The 22,158-nt window shown below is 35.8% G+C and overlaps 1 protein-coding gene across 2 annotated transcripts; it reads left to right on the top strand.

The window, feature by feature from the left end:
• The first annotated feature begins 335 nt into the window (after positions 1-335).
• Positions 336-22,011, top strand: LOC306860795 (phosphatidylinositol 4,5-bisphosphate 3-kinase catalytic subunit delta isoform-like). Of its 2 annotated transcripts, none has more exons than XM_079402721.1 (23): positions 336-1,334; positions 2,561-2,732; positions 3,889-4,117; positions 4,707-4,933; positions 6,278-6,457; positions 7,047-7,202; positions 7,918-8,007; positions 9,567-9,785; positions 11,372-11,468; positions 11,588-11,718; positions 11,810-11,860; positions 12,086-12,253; positions 12,949-13,070; positions 13,416-13,559; positions 13,649-13,748; positions 14,310-14,488; positions 14,950-15,050; positions 15,221-15,299; positions 16,609-16,776; positions 18,167-18,290; positions 18,484-18,629; positions 19,019-19,151; positions 20,382-22,011. In XM_079402721.1, the coding sequence occupies exons 2-23, from the start codon at positions 2,592-2,594 to the stop codon at positions 20,514-20,516; spliced, it is 3,120 nt and encodes a 1,039-aa protein (XP_079258847.1). In that variant the 5' UTR covers positions 336-1,334; positions 2,561-2,591; the 3' UTR covers positions 20,517-22,011. The 2 variants fall into 2 exon arrangements, with proteins under 2 accessions (XP_079258847.1, XP_079258848.1); XM_079402722.1 differs by having other exon boundaries at positions 1,024-1,334; positions 2,558-2,732.
• The last annotated feature ends 147 nt before the right edge of the window (positions 22,012-22,158 follow it).

Below are 22,158 nucleotides of genomic sequence, written 5' to 3'. Positions count from 1 at the left end.
TTATTTACAGTATTTACGCATACAGGTATCACGTGATATCTGGTAATAGAAGTAAACATGCTCTACAGTTTTGTTGTGAACTAATCGGTGTTTTATAGCTCGAAGACTGACTACAACATGAGCCAATCAGTGGCATCCAGAATTAGAGCTTCCTTACTCTCTCACAGGAAGACAAGTCTGACCAGTTTTATTTAAAATTGAGGAAATAATAAGTTCAGTAATTCAGCGTGTTATGTTATACAACATGAGCCAATAGCATTCGAGCACGGGCTTTAACGGAGCATTTCATTGGTTGTACTAAGTAACCAATACGCCCCCGAGAGTGAACCAGTCTCTAAACAAGACTTGGCATTGAACCAGAGCTCATATGAGGGTATTTTGAGCTACTGAACGAAAATGGTCTCATTTACAACAATTAGAGAAAGCGACTGAAGAACTATGATCGTATAAAACGACCATACGCTATTCAAGTTAACTGAAACGTGACGGACTCGGCTCTTTGGCGAATCGGTTGAGTGAATGATTCAGTGACTCTCTCGTAACACTGGACCTCACTACTAGCGTAAATTGGATCTTGGTGAACAGATTCGAATCAAAAGCCACATATAATGACTATATTTTATTTATTTTAGCGAATTTATATGCATAATAATGCATAAATATGATTGAGGAGAGTTAAGTAATCACAGAGATGGTCGCACGCTGGAAAGGACCTCAGAAGCAGCAAAGGAAGCCAGACGGTGATGTGCTGAGGAAGAGTTAGGGACCGTTAATATTGTTTCAAACTGCTCTTAAAAGTGCAAACATTTAATACGTATTATGAAAGTTAAAATCATAAAATTTTTATGTAATGGATAAAATGGTGCCAGTTAATTTAAGGACGTAAATCATCAAATATCTTTAATGTTATACTGTAACGCTTTCTCCAAACATATTCAGTCCATTTCTCTCTAAATTAAGGATTTCATGACACGCAGTCATTTTTATTTGTCAGTATTATGCCGTGCACGAATGACAACAAGGGAGAGAATGAAAGCGAGAGAGAAAGGAGGAGGAAGCAAGTGAGCGCGAGAGAAAGAGGAAGAGAGAAACACACACAACTATGTCGATGATCCCTACGAGTTAGGAACACGGTGCTGAACGCGCAGTCTTGAACACCTCCAATCACTAAAGGATTATCAACACTTCTGCTGTCATTTCAGACCATTCAAATACTGGCGTCTTGATCGCTGACCGAAATTCACGCGCCAGGAAGATATCAATTTTCAATGTCAAAGTAAAGGAGCATCGCTGATTCTGAAGATGGAGAAATGAACCACCGGTGAGGCTTGAAGGTAAGTTCGCGCTGTCACATTGTCATATTATGTTTCATGCTTCCCATCACGAGAAAATGAAACGAGCAGTGCTTTATTACGCAACAATGCGTTGACACCTGCCATTTTAAAAATGCATAATAAATATTGTGCTATATTTAATCGCTACGACTTTATATACACCATATATTTTCGACAGACGCATAGTTTAAAATATAGTATAACATTTTTGATATTGCTGTGTTGATGTGAGATGTGCGCCACGTTTCTCGGATATTGGCCCTCCAGCCGGCTTTGTAACCCTAGACAGTCCGACAATTCATCACAGAGCTGCAGTGTGTGCTTTAGACACATGCATAGCATATATGATATTAGATATTGATTAATATGATATAATGTAGAATCTCATGTCAGGAACAATATCTTAATTGCAATTGAAATGGGCTTTAAATTGATTTTTTAGTTGTCATTTTTCATTGATAATTTAAAGTATAACTATATTGTAGTCTGCAGATAAACAAATTTATGCAATTCAATGACCTGTCGCATATACAAGAGGTTGATATTAGTTTTTGACTTATTATACACCCTAGTATGCACAGCTTAAATTTTTTTTAGCAGGTCATTGGGTTGATACAAACAATTGTATAATGGTATACTGCATATAAGTATTGTATAAAATAAAATATATATTGTGAGAAGAGAAGAAGAATGAATATGCTGCATAAAATGTTAAACATTTAGCACATTAAAAAATAAATATATTCTATAATAATATTAAAACTCATGTGCAACATAACTTATAGTTTATTTCTGCCTTTTTCTCTTTTAACAGTGTTTTAATTGTACTTCTTGATGTTTAGAATTATGATAATATTTTGGAAAAAAATTAAGTCATTGTGATTAAGTATTTTGTAATTATTCAGTAATATTATTCGGACTTATTTGCTCGTACTTACGCATTAGATTGCTACTAGCCATTATAAAGTGATATTAATTATAACACGAAGGATATATTTTTTAAAGAGCATGTGCTGCACGTTTACAAGCAAAGTGTCTTAATAATTATTTATTATGCAGCATATGTTGCACACTCTCTCTCTTCTCGCTGAATATTAATTGAGCATCTTGAACTCCCTCCTTGCCTCTGTAATTGGTTCAGTGGGTTGTAACAGCTAGTAAACACTTCATGCATGTTCAGTATTGTATGACTTGATCTGTTGTAAACATCTATCTGTGTTCAGCAGTGGGGTCAGCTGTAGATGAGCTTCCTGCAACATGCCGCCGGGGGTCTACGGCATGCAGGATGTGTGGGAGAGGGAGGGTCAGCACCAGATCAGCATGGAGTTCCTCCTCCCCACGGGGATCTACCTCAAGTTTCCCGTAGCATGCAGTGACACCATTAGTACCATCAAGAAGGTGAGGAGACCCTCTGATCACATGCAAACACCAAACATGCTAATTCGCAGACATGGGTAGTTGACAAATAACATGGACTATTTGTAACGAGAATGATGATTGTAGGTTAAAAAGGACAAAAAAGCAGCACAAATGAGGTCCGTACAACTTTGGAAGTCTTAAAATATCTTCTATAACAAAATTGAAATCATTGTTTACTAAAATATGTTAACATTATATCTTAACACCCCTTGTTTATGAGAGAATTATCAAAGTCCAATTTGCAAATAGATCTTTTCAATGAATTTATTAGGTTCACAAAGTGGTCTGAATGATTTGTTCATGAGGTCAATGTTAAAAAACGACTTCTTATGAGGTCATAACTGCATCTGTACTAATTAAAATAACAAATAATAATTTTAAAAAGCAAACTGTGGTTTAAATACATTGCAAGACATTTTAAGTACACACTTAAATTTTGATTGATGGTGATTAAAATTCTAGTATAGATTTTTGATTTTAATATTAAATTTGCTGGTTATTATATTCATAAAGTCAGATGGTTTTAAAAAATGCCTATATTTGAACAATTTAAAACTGATATTAAAATGTATTTGGTATTAAAATGTATTAGATGATATCTACAGTACAAGTAAACACTTGAAAGCAATGCAGATGTTTAAGATGTAAACAGTTTTTCATATAGTTTTTCCCACTTATTACTTTCTATATACCCCCGAAATGTTTTGTTATATTTATTCTTGTTTGTACAAAATGCTTGGTTTTCAACAAAAAAAAAAGTACTTTATTGAATGGATAAATTAGCACACAATAATATAATCAGTTTGCTTAGTGAAACATCAGTCACACTACAGATGATAATGGACATGTTGAAGACTTCCCTGTTTAGAAGACTATTTCTGTGCTGGTTTTGTGCTGGTAGACCACTATATATATATATATATAAATGCATGGTTTTTCTAGTGAAGCTGGTTAACTAAGGAAATCTTACTGGTTGAGATAGTCAGGAAGCCTACCCGTACCGTATGCTGGGTAATATAATTCAAAACACAGCATATATTGGTGGTATTAAATTCCCTGCAATAAAATTATAGGAATCAACTGCAGTCAAACCCATTGGCCACATTAAAATCTTGGTTTGTGACTTGTGCCTTAGATGGTGTGGAAGAATGCCAGGAATGAGCCTCTGTTCAGTGCCCTGAGTGACCCGGATGCCTACGTCTTCACCTGCATCAACATGACCGCGGAGAGGGAAGAGCTGGAAGACGAGCAGCGCCGCCTGTGTGACGTTCGGCCATTCATGCCAATTCTCAGGCTGGTGGCCCGGGAAGGAGACCGAGTCGAGAAGCTCATCACCACCCAGATCAGTCTGCTTATAGGAAAAGGTTTGTGTCACACCGGTCATCAGCTGACCTCAGAGCTGTTTTGGCAGCTCACAATGGGAGCAGCTTAGCGTTTACTCACCACTGCAGCAGAATTATACGGTTTTGGCAGCTGTTCAGCACTTAAGAAGAATTTGTTTATTTAAACTAAAAAATTTACTTTACGGCCTGATTCTGAAAGTCTGGTTTCTAAATGACTCTTGGTTTTGATCATTTCCCCTTTTTGCGTAGTTTTGGTAATGGTTTTTGAGGATGTTCACGCAATCTGTTCATATAGCTTTCTGCCTAATTCGACTAGCATCTAGATGAATTTGCATCAAAATACCCTAGATGTTGGCCAACTAAAGATATTGGAGGTATTTAAGCCTTTTTATTTTGCTGTCCTAAAAACGCATGATTATATGATTAATTCGATTTTATTATTCCCTTTTAGCGTTGTTATTCACTGCTAATATTTCCAGAACATTATTAGAACGGAGCCTTTTTTGTGTCTCAGAGAGTTTTATTATTGGTAATATTTTCGTAATGAATGTTGACAGTGCAGTTGTAGCGTTCTGATTTTGTTCTAAATGGCAAAAAACCTTCTCCACAGGTCATCATGAATTTGACTCCCAAAAGAACCATGAGGTGAACGAATTCCGAACAAAAATGCGGACATTTTGTGAAGAGCGTGCTCAGGAGCGTCAGATGTTGCCTTGGCAACAATGGATGAAGTTCAACTTCCCGTGTGACTTGGAGCCATGCGCTGTAGTGGCGCAATCTGGGAAAACGTGCAGCGTCAAAAGGATTTTGGTCAATGTGAAGTTTGAGGGCAGTGAGGTGAGTGAAGTCAAATTTGACATGAGTTCATATTAATATACAATTATTTTATGCATTCAGGGAATTCATTCCTTTAGTATAATGCTTTGTATTTGCTTTCTGTTTGTGCTGATAATGTGAAATGAGCAGCATGTTATGTAGTCATTGACTATTTAATCCTCTCATGCAAAAGTCTAATTTTAGACTGACATATATTCTGCCTTTGATATCACAAATTGTAACAGTCAAGAGACGTTTACACGGTGATGATGTCACTGCAGCATCTGCAGGCACACATGGCTCTCACTGACCCAGTTTTCCAGAGTGAAGCCTTTGATAGTATTTATATGTGTTGTGTTGCCTGTCAATCCCCCACCCACTCAACACGAATGTTATTTACCTATGATCTTTAACCTTGTAATGAGTCTGAGGCATGCAAAAAAAACCCTCCAGCAACACTTGTTTTTATAATGCATGACATGGATCAAAAGCCAGACTGTTTCGACACCGCATTTGCAGAGAAAAACAATCACATTATGAGTAATTAATCATACTATAGTGAGTGAACCCTGATCCTATGCGCATCAGTGATTATGAGGGAGTTTTCTGCTTTTTTACTATAACTAGAGCATGTTTTCTGTAACTTTTGTTTGAACCAAGGACCACTTTCATAACACAAACTGTTCAAAGACCCCAGAGAAGTCGCTGTTACCATGGAAATGAGAATCATGGCAACCATGACCACCCTCTCCCATAAAGCATAGTCTCCCCACACTCTCAATCAACAGTTTTTGTATATATATGGATGCAAAATTTCTATATTTTTTATTATGCAGTACCATTCAAACATTTGGGGTGGATATTTTTAAAGATTGTTGAGAGAAGTCTCTTAAAACAACTGTTTTCTATGCGAATATAGTCTAAAATGTAATTTAGTCCTGTGCTTGCAAAGCTCAATTTTCAGCATCATTACAGAAACAGTGTCACATGGTTCTTCAGAAATCATTCTAATATGCTGATTTGCTGTGCAAGAAACATTTCTTATGTCATATTATGGTGTGCTGCTTAATATTTTTGTGGAAACTGTGATGCATTTTTTCAAGATTCTTTGCTCAATATAAGTTTTAGTAAAAGCATTTATGCAAAATAGAAATCTACAATGCTCATGTCTTTACTATCATTTTAATTAATCCTTACTGAAACAAAAATCTTACTGACCTCAAACGTATCTATATTATGTTTCTGTATTATAGTTATGACTTATTCTATAGTTTCAGCCTATATTGTAGGCTTACTCTTTTTCTATTGACAGAATGTCAATGTTTTGGACCCCCAGGTTATGCATTTCACATTTTTACTTTGTAGGAGACCTTCGTTCTCCAGCAAGATCCACAGGACCTGCCGATGATTCTGAAACGGAACGCCTTGAGAAAGAAGTCCACCGTGTTCCGATCGGCCAAGCAGGAGAAGATAGAGGACTACACCCTTCAGGTTAACGGGAGATGGGAGTTCATTTATGGAGACTATCCACTCTGCCAGTTTAAAGTAAGTCTGAAAGTCACAACATCATCTAGACTTCCCAGCTACATTTTCTTTCAAATTTATATGAAAGCACCACACTTTTTTGTTTTGCTGTAATGTAAAGTTTGTCAGAACCCTTGATCTGAATTCATTGTAGGACTTCACGGCTCTGTAACGGTTGTTGATTTAGAAACTGCTTGTACCTGCAAAGATGAGTCATACGTCTCTACCAGCCTTCAAAACATCAACTACGTTAAGGATAATGTGATTTCAGCTTCATTACGCTACCTAAATGAACAGGCCGCAGGATCTGATGATGATTAGTCCAGGAGTACTGGATCTGGTCCGGTCTTTATAGTGTGCATTTTGGAAAACAGGGACTGATAAAATCATCAGTAACATTGCCATCCCTCGCTGTCTGTCTCTGAATGTCTGTTAACGAAAAAACATAAATTTTGTGCTTTACCTCATTCTTTTTTTATTTAAGAGTTTTTGGGGCTTTTATAATTTTTTTGATAGCATCGCATATGAACTTGTGTCTCCCATATAAGCACCATAACTCAATGTGTCTTGAAAATACGAGCTCATTTTTTCCTTTTTTCCTCTCTCGCAGTATATTTTTACATGTTTGCATGGAGGTATTACCCCACACCTGACCATGGTGCATCATTCAGTCATCATCAAGTACCAGGAGGAACAGGGTGGCCTCAGTAACCAGGTGTCCAGGACTCGCGCTCAGTCCAAACCACCCCCGCTGCCTCTGAAAAGGGTGAGAAGGCACTTTTACACCGGAACACGATCTGTTATTAACAGGGGAACTACTTGTCATGTTTCTCTTGTAGCTTGTATTGTAGATTTCAACCTATGTGAACTCTATTTGCAATGCGACATACTCGCAATCATTTACCCATCTTGACTTTTTGATCATCTGTGACCCCTTCATGGAAGCGCTTTGAATTAATGAGATGGAGCATAAAGTGTTTCTTCCTTGCTAGCTGTATATGCTTCCGAAATTTAAAAAATGTTTTTTTTTTTTAAATGTCATTGTTTTTGTTGCAGATAAATTTTGTAAAACATAAATTGTAGCCTGTATCATTACAGTTATGCATTTATAAAGATATTTCACCCTAAAATAGCTTCAATATAATCTATTTCATTAGCTGCTTGTAGTGGAGCTAACTACAATTTTAATCAGGTAGCTGTTTCAAATCAACTTCCCCAACACTACTAAGTATGAACATTTCTCCTGTGGTTGTCTGATGGACCTGATATACCATTTGATGAAAGATGTTACTGAACCAAAACGATCTGCTTGGTTTACCTTCACAACATTAGATTCACACTCATGTTAGTTCCTCATTCTATTGGTTTTGGATTCTCTGTAACTGCCAAGCATGCTTGCACATTTGTTTGTTAGCTTGCAATGAAAAATATGATGAAGAAAATGTTTAAAATGTTAAATTACTACTTTTTTTTCTCAACAGCAAAACACATCTTCGCTGTGGTCTATCCATGAGCCTTTCTATATATTCCTTATACAGGGCAGCCGAGTGAATGCAGATGAAGGCATGAAGGTAAAACTGCTTTTTTGTTTACTTGTTTGTTTGTTTGTTTGTCTTCATTTGCAATTGTTAGTAGGATGTGAGTGCCATGTTGTTTAGCATCTCAACTGTGGCAGGTAGTGAGGGGTGAAATCATGAACCCTGTGGTCATGTGACCCTGACCACATATTTCCCATAATTCATCAGAAGCGGTTAAGTGAAACATCAAAACAGGAAGTGGGGAGTGACTATCTGGCTTTACGGCTCTCTCTTAGGCCTAGATTCTTAGAAAAGGCCAGCACTGTTTCTTATGTTCACCGCCTGCATATCCATTTTTGCTTGTCGGAGAAGTCAACAGTCATTGAACGGTTGTTTCTATTTAAAAACTGTCATGAGAAACACGTGTAGACTGGTTCAATTTTTTGTTTTTGTTCTCATTTAGCCTGAAGAACTATTACTGCAGTGGTGGACGATGTTAAATATGTTTGCATGACAAAGCATTTTATCATGCAAAAATGTTCATGTAATTTTTCCTCACAGCAAATTGTTTAAATAAATAACTAATTTCTGGCTTTCAAAAAGGAACTTGCAATGTCAGAATGATATTTTGACATGATTCGTGTGAACAATGCTCTGAACACATTTTCATTTAATTGAATTTCATTGTTCATAGTATTCTGTTCACTTTATTCTCAATGTTTATTGTTGTGAAATTTTTGCCTGTCTCTTGTCACAGAGCTCTGAATCAAAATGAGTTTTAGTGCGTTTATCAATCTTGTTCTCTGCCAGATTCTCTGTTTTAGTCTTAAAGGAAGCTTTTACACATTTATTTGTGCTCTAGTAAGTGAAAACTGGTGAGTTTTAAACCCAGTTATGACTGAGCTAAATGGATAAAGGTTAAGTTCTGGTGTATTTTTTCACACACTTAATTTCTATTAAACGTTTTCATCATCATTGGTCACCAAAAATATGCAGTTATCTGTTGTCATATTATATTGTGAAAGTTGTAACAAAGGGAATGCCTTTAAAAAGTAAAACAAATATGAAAGAAATTATGTATAAAATGTGACTTACAAAAGTACCAAACCATCAAGCAACTGTATAAAATGAAAACATTTAAAACATGTGTTTATGAAAATTGCACTTGTCCTGAGGACACGTAGTTCAAACTTTCAGTTCAAATCTATCTTTATTATTTTAATAATATTAAAAATATGATTATATTGGAAGTATAAGTTTAGAGTTCACAAACATTACAATTTTATAATTATAATTATAATAATTATAATTATAAATTCTAAGAATATAGTTCTTTTAATTTAAGAAGGTTTTGAACATTTGTTTTTTTTGAGCTAACGAAACCACTGCTAGAGAAAAACACATTTATTTCTTGTGACAACTGTCCCGTGTAACAAGTTACACAGCATGCTTTTTATGCCAGACATTCATTTACTTCCTCATACTTTACTCACTTCATTCATACATTCTTTTATTTCAGAAAATTGAAAGTAAGTTCCCTCTTCTTAAAACTGTAGCCTTTATGGCAGATTTGAGACTAAATTCCAGCTCTTCAATTATTATCTTTCTCTCAGCTGGTGGTTCAGGCTGGCCTCTTCCATGGCAGTGAGCTCCTGTGCAAAGTGGTGACCAGTAATGAGGTCAGTGTTTGCTCCGAACCCGTATGGGACCAGAAACTAGCGTTTGACATCGGCTTGAGTGACCTGCCTCGAATGAGCTGCCTCTGCTTTGCCCTCTACGGCGTCATCGAGAAGACCAAAAAGCGTCCTACCAAGAAGAAAAACAAAAAAGCGGTATGTTTCAGTTAATTTCAACAGCAAACAAGTCACTTAGCAACCAACACACTGACTGAAGAGAGATGAGACACTTAATAGATGCTATACTCGGAGGGTTTGACATGCATGGCTGCCGAACACGTTTACAGTGAATGTTGTTTCCAAGTCAAAATCACAAAACGCACTGTTGGTAGGATAGTCAGCATGATGCAATATTATTTAAACCCTCATAACAGGATGTTGTGGTCCATTGCCTGTTCAATGCTGTTAGGACATAGCAGCTACTTTATCAAATCAGAACTCACCAGCCCGCCTTTTCATGGCCCAGTCTCTGTCATATAGCGTGCGGTGTCAACTGAAGGCGCAGTGTTGAAATTCCCAGGTGTCAGAGTGTGTGTGTGTGTGTGTGTATATGGTGGGCTGATGTTGGCAACACCATCGCATCCACTTCTGCTTTCAGTGTTACTTCTCTTTCAGCGAACTAGAGAAGAAGTCCACATGGGTGTGAGACATAAAGAGAGAAAAAAAGTGTCTCCTACTGTTATACTCCCATTGTACTAGTTCTGCTGGAAACCTATATTTGACCATCTTGAAATTTAAATGTATCTCTAGATTCTGATTAAATAATCACTTGTAGATGCAGGTTAATAGAAATTATTATTTTTTTTTTAAATTGTTCTGTAGTCTTTCTTTATGAAATTGTATTTCAAATATTTATAATTAAATATAAATTATTTGATAAAAATCATATAATTTTTATGAATTATGAATCAAATTGTTTTTCAAATTGATTATAAAATAATTTTAAATTAAAGTTTTAAGATTTTAAAATATATTTAAAAAATATAATAATAATGTATTTAATTATATATTTAATAAATATTATTAAAATATACTATATACTCTTACTATGTAGCTTTAGGCAATACTGAATTCATATAAAGTGGAATAGATTTTTTTTTTCTTTTACCAGTTGTTTATCTCAAGCATTTCACATGTAAATGTAGTATTTGAAATGTATATAATAATAATTTTCATTAAAAAAAACATTTTATAAAATGTATTTGTATAATTTATTATGAATTATACATTATTTTATAACATTTTATTTACAATAATCTCTAAAATAATGTATAAATAATTTATTCTGAATTATATTTAAGATTTAATATGTTACTATGTTGATTTAGGCAACATTGACTTGAAAATGGGCAGCTATTTGCTGCAAGGTTTTACTTATCTATTTTTTAACGTATTTTACCTTTCAATCTCTTAACAAACAACACAATTTTCACAAACAGCACTTCTAAAAACTCTACTATTGATTGCAGTAATGTCTGTCTGCACAAATAGCAGCACTTAACTTGACAAATGGACGGCATTTTCAATCGTACACAGGAAGTATTAGATCTGTTTTATGGGTATGTTGGAAATCACTGCTGTTGTGGCTGGAATATTTGGTTAGTCAGTTGAATTGTCACCTCCCACAACAGAGGCATTAGTGTGCAGCACTGTTTAGATGACAGTATTGCCTCTCCCACATTAAATGACTATTGTATAACGCCAATGTTTAATAAACCTCCAAATGATCCCTCTTTCCACAGGACTGCCCGTTGGCCTGGGTTAACACGATGGTGTTTGACTATAAGGACCAGCTAAAAACTGGAGAATTTTCCCTGTCCACATGGCCATCAGTCCCAGGTACTTTAAAATGAATTGTTAAGTCTTGTAAGTCTTATTGAATAGTAATTTTTGGTTATTTCATATCAGGATTAGGGACCTCAATTAAGGTTTTAACAGCTCAATTGTTTTATTTTTAGATGATAAAGGGGATTTGTTGAATCCTATGGGCACTGTGGAGAAAAATCCAAACATTGACAGCACAGCTGGTCTAGTGATTCGATTTCCCAACATCAGACCACACCCCCTGTATTATCCTCCAATTGAAAAGGTGCATTTTTGTGGTTCTCCTTAATGCTCTCATAATGTCTGTACGTTAAATGCCGTTTAAATACTCAGTCATTATCTTCTATTGTTTTCAGCTAACTGAGCTGGGTATGAATGGTGAAAAAGTTGTTGCTACAAAAGAAGAGGTAAGAAATAAAATGTATTGGTCTGGTAGAGGAGAAACATGCATATAAGTCAGTCATGAAATGGAAACTACATTAGGGCCTGTATTTCTACAGCACTGTTAAAGAGTTGTGGTTTGCTGAAGCATTGAACGTTTTCCGATGATTGATTCATATCACTAGAGCCCAAAGCATTAAAGCGACTTTAATAAACTTTAATCTCTAACATATGTGATTATCTTCTTTCAGCACCTGAAACTGAGAGAGATTGTGGACAATAAAAACTACACAGAGTTCTTTGAGGATGAGAAGGAGCTTCTGTGGAAGTTACGTGAAGAGGTGAGGCAGCGATACCCAGAGAGCCTCCCCAAACTCCTCCTCATCACTAAGTGGAACAAACATGAGGACGTGGCTCAGGTATGTCGAACCACTAGTTCCTCGGGATATGGTTATTTTTAGACATTGAAAAATGTGACCCTTTCGCTATGCTAAAAAATGTTTTTACCTACTCTGCAGTTCCTGTGTCAAAAATGACCAGCCTTTTAAAAATTACTTGTAAATCTCTCAATGTGCTATATAATCCCCAAATCCTGGATTCAATTGTTTTTGTCAATGGCAATTTTGGCAACATTCACTCAAAAGCTGAGGTCCAATGTGATCATTTTCGGGCAAATGAAAATACCAATAAAAGGCACATTTAAAATAATTGAATAATTCCTTGTAGCCTACATCTGATGTAGGCCTACTGCTTTTGACATTTACATTTTTATATGAATGTATTTTACTTGTTTTTGCAGGTAAATGGTTATTGCAGAATCAAGCAAGTGTCAAAAAAGCAAAACAAAATAAATAATTGATTTTATATAAATAAAAACATTTATCCTTTTATTTCATATTTCAAGTATTATTTTGATAATAAAAAAGTAAAAGTACTTTTAAATGAAATGAAATATTAAAAGAATAACTGACAACATCATCTTCAGGATTGATTTGCTCATTATACCACATCTTTACCACCACCCAGAGTGCTTTTCTTTTTTTTTTTTTCAAACTTTATGGCTTGTGAGGCTGTCGTACACTCCCTCTCAGTGCTTTTATTTTTCTTTTCTCAGATGGTTGGTTTGTTACGGAAATGGCCAGAATTGCCTGCTATACATGCTCTAGAACTTCTGGACTACAGTTTCCCTGACCCTCATGTTCGCTCCTTCACCATCCGCTGCCTCAGGAACTTGCGGTGGGTGGCACTGCCTCTATAATCAACACCTACTCTTGAGAGCTTTAAAAAAAAAAAAAAAAAAAAGTAGCAGGGATCTCTGCAAAGGCTCTGTCATGCATGTGTGTCAAAATCAGAGGAAAAAACATTTAACAATTAACATTTGTAGAGACATTCAAATAAGCGCTTGCAGGTATTTTATTAATAATTTAAATAATTCATTTTATTAATATTGAATTTTTATGTTAAGAGAGAATTGTCTGAATTGGATATTAACAAGGGATTTATATTCAAATTAATTTATGTTCAAGTTAAAAATGGCTCATCTGTAATGGTTCATCTAATGTGGGTTTTTTTTCTCAACAGTGACGATGAGCTCTTTCAGTACCTCTTGCAACTGGTGCAGGTTCTGAAGTATGAATCCTACCTGGATTGTGACTTGACCTGTTTCTTGCTTAAGAGAGCCCTGGCCAACAAGAAAATAGGTCACTTCTTGTTTTGGCACCTCAGGTATGAATCCATCTTCTTATAGTGCTCTACAGCAATGCGCCCCCATTCCTTTCAATGTAATTTAGGCTTTGTTTTTGCTTTCTCTAAAGGTCAGAAATGCATGTGTCCTCAGTTAGTTTGAGATTTGGACTTATCCTGGAGGCGTACTGTCGTGGGAGCATCTTTCACATCAAGAGCATGATGAAGCAGGTTTGTTGCATTTATTCCTTATGTGAAAAGCAAATTAAGTTTTTATAGCACCTATATTTTTTTGCATATGTACTGTGATGCAGTTTATTAACCTAATGTGAACAATTTGTTTTGCTTTCCGGGGCCCTTTTTGACACTTGGGGCCCAAATTTAGCACTTGACTTGTTTTCTCAGTACTCGTTCTCGTAATTGTCACATTTTCTTGTAAGAAACGCCAGTTCGTTCAGGCACATAAATGTTCGTGTATAAATATAGCAAGTAAGCACAAGGGTGCTGGAATACGTTTTTCTTTGCAGCAGCAGTTCCACAGTAACTGTGCTCAGAACTCGCCTTCTTTTGAATATTTAAAAATAGCCAAACCACTGGAAGGAAGGGGAACTGCACTACGCTACTCTAAGTTTGCAGCTGTTTTTAAATGCCTTTTCAAATATTGATTATCACACCATGCTAAATGCATACTGCTTTAATTCAGTCCAGTTTTGTCACCAAATTTTATATGTGTGCATATGGATTTGTATGTACTTACACAGAATATATACTTATTATCTCTGTCTCCTACAGAATGAGGCTCTGAATAAAATGAAGGCTCTTAATGACTTTGTGAAATCAGGCAGTCAGAAGGCAACCAGGATACAGACTACAGAGGACATGAAAGTGTGCATCAAACAGGACACTTACATTGAGGCGCTTTCAGATGTCGTTTCCCCTCTCAACCCAAGCATCGTGCTGTGTGAACTATGGTACCATTCACATGCATGTTAATAAAGTAGATTTCTAATAAGGTCTCTTAAATGCAGTTAATATGTAATATAACACATCTTGAGAGATTTTAGAGGTTGTTGCGTCAGCTCTTGTTAACAAATGATATTTCTTTGCTAAATAACACCCCATCTGTATGATGTTAACCAATGTAGATTTTGCGATAACTGGAATGATTGTGCAAAACACTTTTTAAATAACCTCTCATTATGCATTTTTTTTAAGGTTTCATGGGTCGTTTCAGGTTTTTAATCTGTAACTGAATCTACGACATGATGCATTGTTACAGAAGCATTCATTTTAATTCCGTAATCCCGCTAAATGATCAGGTGCATTGCATACAAGTCACGTAAAAGCAGTTACCAGAAAGCAAAAACAAAGCCTGTTTTGCAACCATTTGTGTACGTGAGCCGTTTCTTGATGCTAATCTTTTTTGTTTCAGTGCAGACAAGTGTAAGTTCATGGACTCCAAAATGAAACCTCTGTGGCTGATGTATAAGAACAAATATGATCATGTGGGCATTATATTTAAAAATGGAGACGGTATGGACCAAATATTTGTGCTACCACTTTTTTGCTTGCATTGAAGTCCCCCCCCCCCCCCCCCCCCTTTCCCCCATAATTTTTTACTTTTATAAATTAGTGATTGGAAAAAAGACTTTGACCATTATATCTTTTTTCCTTCTTATATCTTTTTATATTCTTTTTATTAGATCTGCGGCAGGATATGCTAACCCTTCAGATGATTCAGCTAATGGATGTTTTGTGGAAAACAGAAGGTCTTGACCTCAGGTTTGTATAGTTAACTTTGATCTGCCAAGATGATCAATTAGCTGGAAATGTGTGCAGTGAATAAGCACCTATATGGAGGTGTATATAGATTATATAGATTGTACGTAGACAGATTGTATGTGTGTGTGTATATATATATATATATATATATATATATATATATATATATATATATATATATATATATATATATATATATATATATATATATATATATTAGGGGTGTAACGATACTCGTATTCGTATTGAACCGTTCGGTACGAGGCTTTTGGTTCGGTACGCATTACAAACCTAATCACTAATCCTATTACTCCTATTATTAAGTGTGTGAAATATAATGTTCTCAGTGCCACTGCACTCAACAAGGCAGCCTAAACGACGTAACAGGCAACGTGCTGTCTGCCCCGCGATAACCTCGCCTTGCTGGGGTGCGTCAAAGACGATGATCTTGTGTCGACGATAGCCAGAGATATTGTCAAAAACATCAATTATTGGCAGTATTAGAGTATTTGGCATTTCCAAGTAGGCCTGTTACATTCTTATTTTTATTAGGCCTATTGTTATAGTATTATGAAGTTACTTTTATTATTAAATTACAATTACAATTAATCTGCCCTGCAATAATTACTACATAACTGACATGCTGCGAAGATAAGATTAGGCTATTTACTCCTCAATTAAAATGTTTTCTATTAGGCTATACAATTAATTACAGTCCTATAAGTAAAATATTAACACTGCAGTCATCAATAAAAATCAATTAAATAAAAAGCACCGACTTTATTTCAAGCACAGACTTTCAAAAACAACCTGTTTAACACGAAATACGTTTCTTCTCATTTTTTTTCACTATGTATGGGGCACAAGAGAAATATTAAGGGAATAAATTAAAACAGCTATAGCCTATATCGTTATCAGCATATGTTGAAGTAGATTCGTCTCTCGTCATCTCTGAGAGAATAAGAGTCATCAGATACCGAAAGCTCCGTCATAACTCTGTCATTCCGTTTTTACTTTGACTTTCTGCAAAGTGAATTGACTGAGATTATGATGTTCACCAGCATAAATATTGCGCAATGTATGTGATAAACACATGCTTGTGTGATAAACATTGGCTCACCTTCATGGTTTAAAACAGAAATATTTCCAACATTGCAACGTAACAATTACCCCGCCCTTGCGTATCGAATACCGAACCGTGAATTCTGTGAACAGTTACACCCCTAATATATATGTATATAATGTAAAATTATATTTAAAATAAATAAAAAGAAATTATTTCTGTTAATATTTATTTGTTGGGTCCCAGAATGTTGCCCTACGGATGCCTGTCAACCGGGAACAAAACAGGTCTCATCGAGGTGGTGAAAAACTCAGACACTATCGCCAACATCCAGAGAAACAACAGCAACAGTGCAGCCACCGCTGCCTTCAACAAGGACGCACTTCTCAACTGGCTCAAATCCAAAAACCCAGAGTGAGCAGCACACTCTCTAACCTTACACCGCGCCACAGCCCGTGTGGTGTGATTGCTGCAAGCAAGCGTAGCGTAGCTGACAAATTTGGCATCATTTGATGATTTTGCATGAGCAATGCATGCTGTTTTCTACTCTCAAACCTCACTCTCGGGGTTAAAACTCTCTTGGCTCATTTGACCTTTTGGTTTATATGAAACTATAGTGTAACATCAAATGCTCTTTGGATGCAGAAGTTGCAGCAGTGGAGTAAATTTACCCCACATTATGCTGCGTTTACAATTTAATTTGTTCTTGGCAGGTGTTTTCTACCAAAGTGGCTTGATGTGCATATTGTTTTTTGCGATAACGGCTAAGTATACAAGCCGAGCACTAAGAAGAAACCACAACATGTGCTGCATTGTGTAACACAGTCTCCTTTTGCAAGTTGTCGATCCTGTCAGAATGGGGGAAAAAATGACCTTTTCAGAAAAGCACTGGTTTAGAGAAGTCTGAGTGTTGGGGTCTTTTTGGGGTCAAACTAACCTTCAGCATTAGCACTTATTCACAGTGTACTTGCGGACATGACTGATCTTTAATTCACTTCTATGTGAAGCATTTAGGCATTTAACAAAACGACTTTTCGTTATGCATATGTGGCTAACCAGCTACTTACTATGATACATGCATGATTTTTCTTCAAGTATCCTGTTTATACATGACCTCTTGAACTCTTGAAACTAGAGTGCAATAAACTGAAGACGCTGATGGCTTGTCTGAAACAGATATATGCCCCCTGTGGACATATCCAGTTCTGTTCACTGGTTGTCCACTTTTTTTTTTTTTTTTTTCTGTTATGTTTTGTTATGTTCCAAAAATTATTTTTTTATTTTAATTGACTGCATTGTTTGAGACAAACAGTGCAGTAATTGTGTTAAACACTGCATAATACACAAGAAGAGATTTCACTGCAACTTTTTTCCTTATTTTATGGCCTGAAGTGAGGTTTTTTAATTCTGTCCAGCTATTGAATGCCTTTTGAACAGTCAAATTTGACAAGATCAAATTTGAAAGTCTTTCTAGTATGGCTTCTTATAGAATCTGAGGTAATGTGGAAAGAGGCTTGAACAGGAAGACGCATTACACATTCACCCAGCAATATTAATGTTAAATGTCTCGGGTGAGTCATAGAGTGACTGAAAATTATTAGACAGAAACAAAGCAGAAAATGTTTAACACTATGAGAAGGGCAACCTTCAGTGACTCAGCATCTCTTTACTCATTAAATCTATCTACCTATCTTATACGTTTGTATGCACATATACAGTAAATGTGTGTGCTAATGAGTTAGCAAACAGGAAGATAGGGATGGTAATGGGTTATGAATTTAAAAAAAAAATCTTTTTTTTTCAGGGATAAACTGGATCAAGCCATTGAGGAATTCACCCTCTCCTGCGCAGGCTACTGTGTAGCCACATATGTTCTGGGAATAGGGGACCGTCACAGTGACAATATAATGATCAGGGAAACGGGTCAGGTGAGAGTGAACTCGGTGCCCTAGCAGTGCTGTGTAATCATAAATTGTATCACAAGATGGCACTAGCTATCCATATGAGAATGGGTTACACTCATCCTATTTCACATACTTGTGCCATTTTGTCATAGTCTTTTAGGTTTGAATTTTGTAAATAATTAAAGTAATGATTGAGATTTTCTATGAATTGTTGCAGTTATTCCATATAGACTTCGGACACTTTTTGGGGAACTTTAAGAGCAAATTTGGGATCAACAGAGAACGTGTGCCTTTCATCCTGACATACGACTTTGTCCATGTAATCCAGGAGGGCCGGACCAACAACAGCGAGAAATTTGAACGGTTAGTACATATGTTTTTTTAACTTTAATGCCACAAAGCTAGTTTAGCTAGTTCTGACTTTCATTTAGTGTTTTGTTCTAAACTATAACCATTCAAAACTAGTCTTTTTTTATAGTATAATTCCATTTTTATCAGCTGCATTTATGAAAAGTTCAACACCTGTGTAAAACTGTCACGCAAAAAGAAGTATTAAGAAGGCTTCTATACTTTCCAACAGAAAGCATTTTTTACATTCCTCTGTAAAGTATGGAGACTGCTGACTGTTTATAACCTTGACAGACTACATTTAAATGTAACCTGATAATAAATGGAAGGCTTTGTGAGGAAAGAGAATATGTCAAATTCATGGCTGAATAAGGAAAGAGTTTGTGTGTTCTTATCTTTGCCAGGTTTCGTGAGTGCTGCGAACAAGCCTATAAAATCCTTTGCCGGAATGGGACTCTTTTTGTGAATCTTTTTGCCTTGATGAAAGCTGCAGGACTCCCTGAGCTCAGTTCTTCCAAAGACATCCAGTATCTCAAGGTAAGAATTGCACAGACAGTTATTATTTATTACCCATGAGATGGGTGATATTTGCAGTTTCTCTAGTGCTTTTCAAGCATGAAATATCAAATCCAAAAGGAGGACATCTAAAGACAGTTTATGTATGAGATTTGTTTTTAGAGCAAGGCTAAAACAAAATGTTACCTATAATTTTTCATCTAGAGTTCACCCAAATATTGTCATCATATTGTCAAACCTCTACTACTTTCTTTTTTTTTTTTTTTTTTTTTTTTGGAAAACACAAAAAAAATGTCATTTGGAGAGTTTTATCCATTGATATAGTAAATATAGTATGGACAAAAAAAAGAGAGACAAAACGGACCATTTTTTTCTATGTGAATTGTCCCTTTAAAAGGATGATTCACCCAAAAATGTATATTTGCTGAACATTTTCTTCATCTAAACAGATTTGATCATTTTTGCATTGCATTACTTGCTCTCCAATAGATCCTCTGCAGTGAATGGGTGCCGTCAGAATGAGAGTCCAGACAGATGATAAAAACATCCACGTGTCTTAATGTCTTGTGAATTAAAAATCTGTGTGTTTGTAAGAAACAAATTCATCAAGATGTTTTTAACATAGTTTAAATAGTTCTGTATCCATAATATTGGCTTTTCTGAATCAGGAGAGGAATATGCATAGATCAAGCACTATTTACAAGTCATGTAAAAAGTCCAAAACAGTCCTAAACAAATATATTGGTGGATTTTGATGTGGACAACAGTGGATGGGATTTTTCACTGGAGGAAGCGTTATCATGGACATGTATTTTGGCCAGCAGCAATGGTTTAAAGTTAAAAAAAACCCTTAATTATGGATTTGTTTCTTACAAACACGCAGTTTTTAGATTTGCAAGATGCTAATTGATGGACTGGAGTGGTATGAATTACTTGTGGATCATTGTGATGTTTTTATCAGCTGTTTGGACTCTCATTCTGACGGCACCCATTCACTGCAGATTATCCATTATTGAGCAAGTGATGTAATGCTAAATTTATCTAAATTCGTCATGATGTAGAAACAAACTCATCTACATCTTGGGTGGCCTGATGGTGAGAAAATTAAGCAAATTCTCATCTTTGGGTTAACTATTTCTTGAAGAGTCTCATTGGTTAGTGGAATAATGAATGTCATAAGTAGGCGGATACAGAATATGTTCAGTGGTGATATTCCACCTCCATCATGACGGATTGGTCTTTTTCTCACAGGACTCTTTGGCACTGGGGAAATCTGAGGAGGAAGCACTGAAGAACTTTAAAGTGAAATTTAATGAAGCTCTAAGAGAGAGCTGGAAGACCAAGGTGAACTGGATGATGCACACTTTTGCCAAAGATAACAGATAAATGGCACTTGATCACAGGAGACCCACTGTAACCCTCTTGATGCTGAGTTTTGATTTAAACCAATGCAGCTTTGAACACAATTTATGTTGCACTGCTGTCCGGCATATATGGCATTATACTTCCATGCAAAGGTCAAAAAAGTTGTCGTTTTGTCTTTACAGGGCAGTATATACATCAACGGCTGTTTAGCAAATGTTTACATCTGTGACGTAATAGTAAATAATTCTATACAATTGTTTTAGTGAGACCTACTGCTTGAAATTAGAGTACTTTCAGATACATGTTGTATTTGCAACACACTGCACTGGGAATCGAAGCTACTAATTTAACAAACTATTGGCGTGCCACTAATTTAACTAGCATCTCTGGTTTGTTTCTGTCACATTTGTGTACCTGCAAAGAGAAAAGCTCAGAGCAAATGAGATTCATGTATTTATCATTTCTAACTGTACAGCATAGGTGACTTTTGTTCAGCAGAAGAAAGCACTTTGTGTGTTTTCATACGGTTTACATTTTTGTTTCAGGGTTTTTGTTTCTTTGTTTACATGAATGTGTTTGGTTGTACATATTCTTTAGTGTATCATACGTATATTTACATTCCTTAAAACAGTATTTTTTTAATTTGAATGATTTGTATACTAGGAAAGCCTTTGTATAGTGGTGGACATAAGAAGACATTTTGTATGTCGGTGTAGATATGAGCCTTAAATATTTTGTATTTGTGGGGTATTCTGTGCCTTTGGGATAAGACACAAGCCATCTTGAAGTCGTGTCCAAAGAGTTTGCTTTTTGTTCAGTGAAATGTGTGCAAAGGATGTATGCCTTGTGCTACTGTACTATAAATCAGGGCAAAAGTGGAATATGTACGACTCTGTAGAACAATCCGCTGTTAATTGTGTGCCTGTTTTGAATATAGAGCCAGTCAAGCTTGTGTTTTCTCTTCCAGTAAACCTTGATCAATTCCAGAATGTATAGCCACAGTATTCTCTGACTGAATCCACTGCTACCTGATTCATGAAGATACTTTTTCTCAACAGATGCTTAAATGCTGTTTATTTTGAATCTTTGAATATCCTCTACAATGTGAATTTTTAAAAGAGATTTAAAGCTAAATCCACCTAATCTTTATATATGAAAGACCTATAAACACCCACTGCATATCATTTTAATAATGTAAGGAAGATTAGTGTACAGAGGGGTAACTTTAACATAATGGATTTTAGCATTGGTGTAGGTATTGATGACTATCTATTGGGCTACTAAATGAGTAGCTCTCATGCTGTGGTCTAGTCCAAGCCTTAATTACTTTGTTTTTGATTGTGTACCATGATCTTTAGTCACTTGACAGTGTGAAACGCTATGAGCTTGAATTTCTCGGTTTACTAATGTATTGTTTCAGTTTTTAAACATGACTGCTTTATGAAGTTTTCAGAGATATTATGAGTTGTGTGTTCTTCATTCTCATTTTTGCCATAAATTATTGATTATGAAATTGATTTGTGGGTTATTTATTTGTTTATGTTAAATTAGTGGTTTTGTATAGCTACACAGAGGCACTGGGAAAGGAGCCAGACCTTTAGCTGTCTATGTATCTGCCATCTCCCAGGGAGGAAAATAATAAATTGGTGCATTTTTCTGACAT

This window comes from Barbus barbus, assembly GCF_936440315.1.
Source record: "Barbus barbus genome assembly, chromosome: 41".
Lineage (NCBI taxonomy): Eukaryota > Metazoa > Chordata > Actinopteri > Cypriniformes > Cyprinidae > Barbus > Barbus barbus.
Note: the sequence above shows the minus strand (reverse complement) of the source record. Positions and strands in the feature narration are given on the sequence as shown.

Coding starts and splice junctions, on each gene's coding strand:
- LOC306860795 (XM_079402721.1), top strand. CDS start 2,592: ATGCCGCCGGGGGTCTACGGCATGCAGGATGTGTGGGAGAGGGAGGGT. Junction 8,008..9,566: donor ATGCAGATGAAGGCATGAAG/GTAAAACTGCTT, acceptor TCTTTCTCTCAG/CTGGTGGTTCAGGCTGGCCT. Junction 16,777..18,166: donor CTCAAATCCAAAAACCCAGA/GTGAGCAGCACA, acceptor TTTTTTTTTCAG/GGATAAACTGGATCAAGCCA.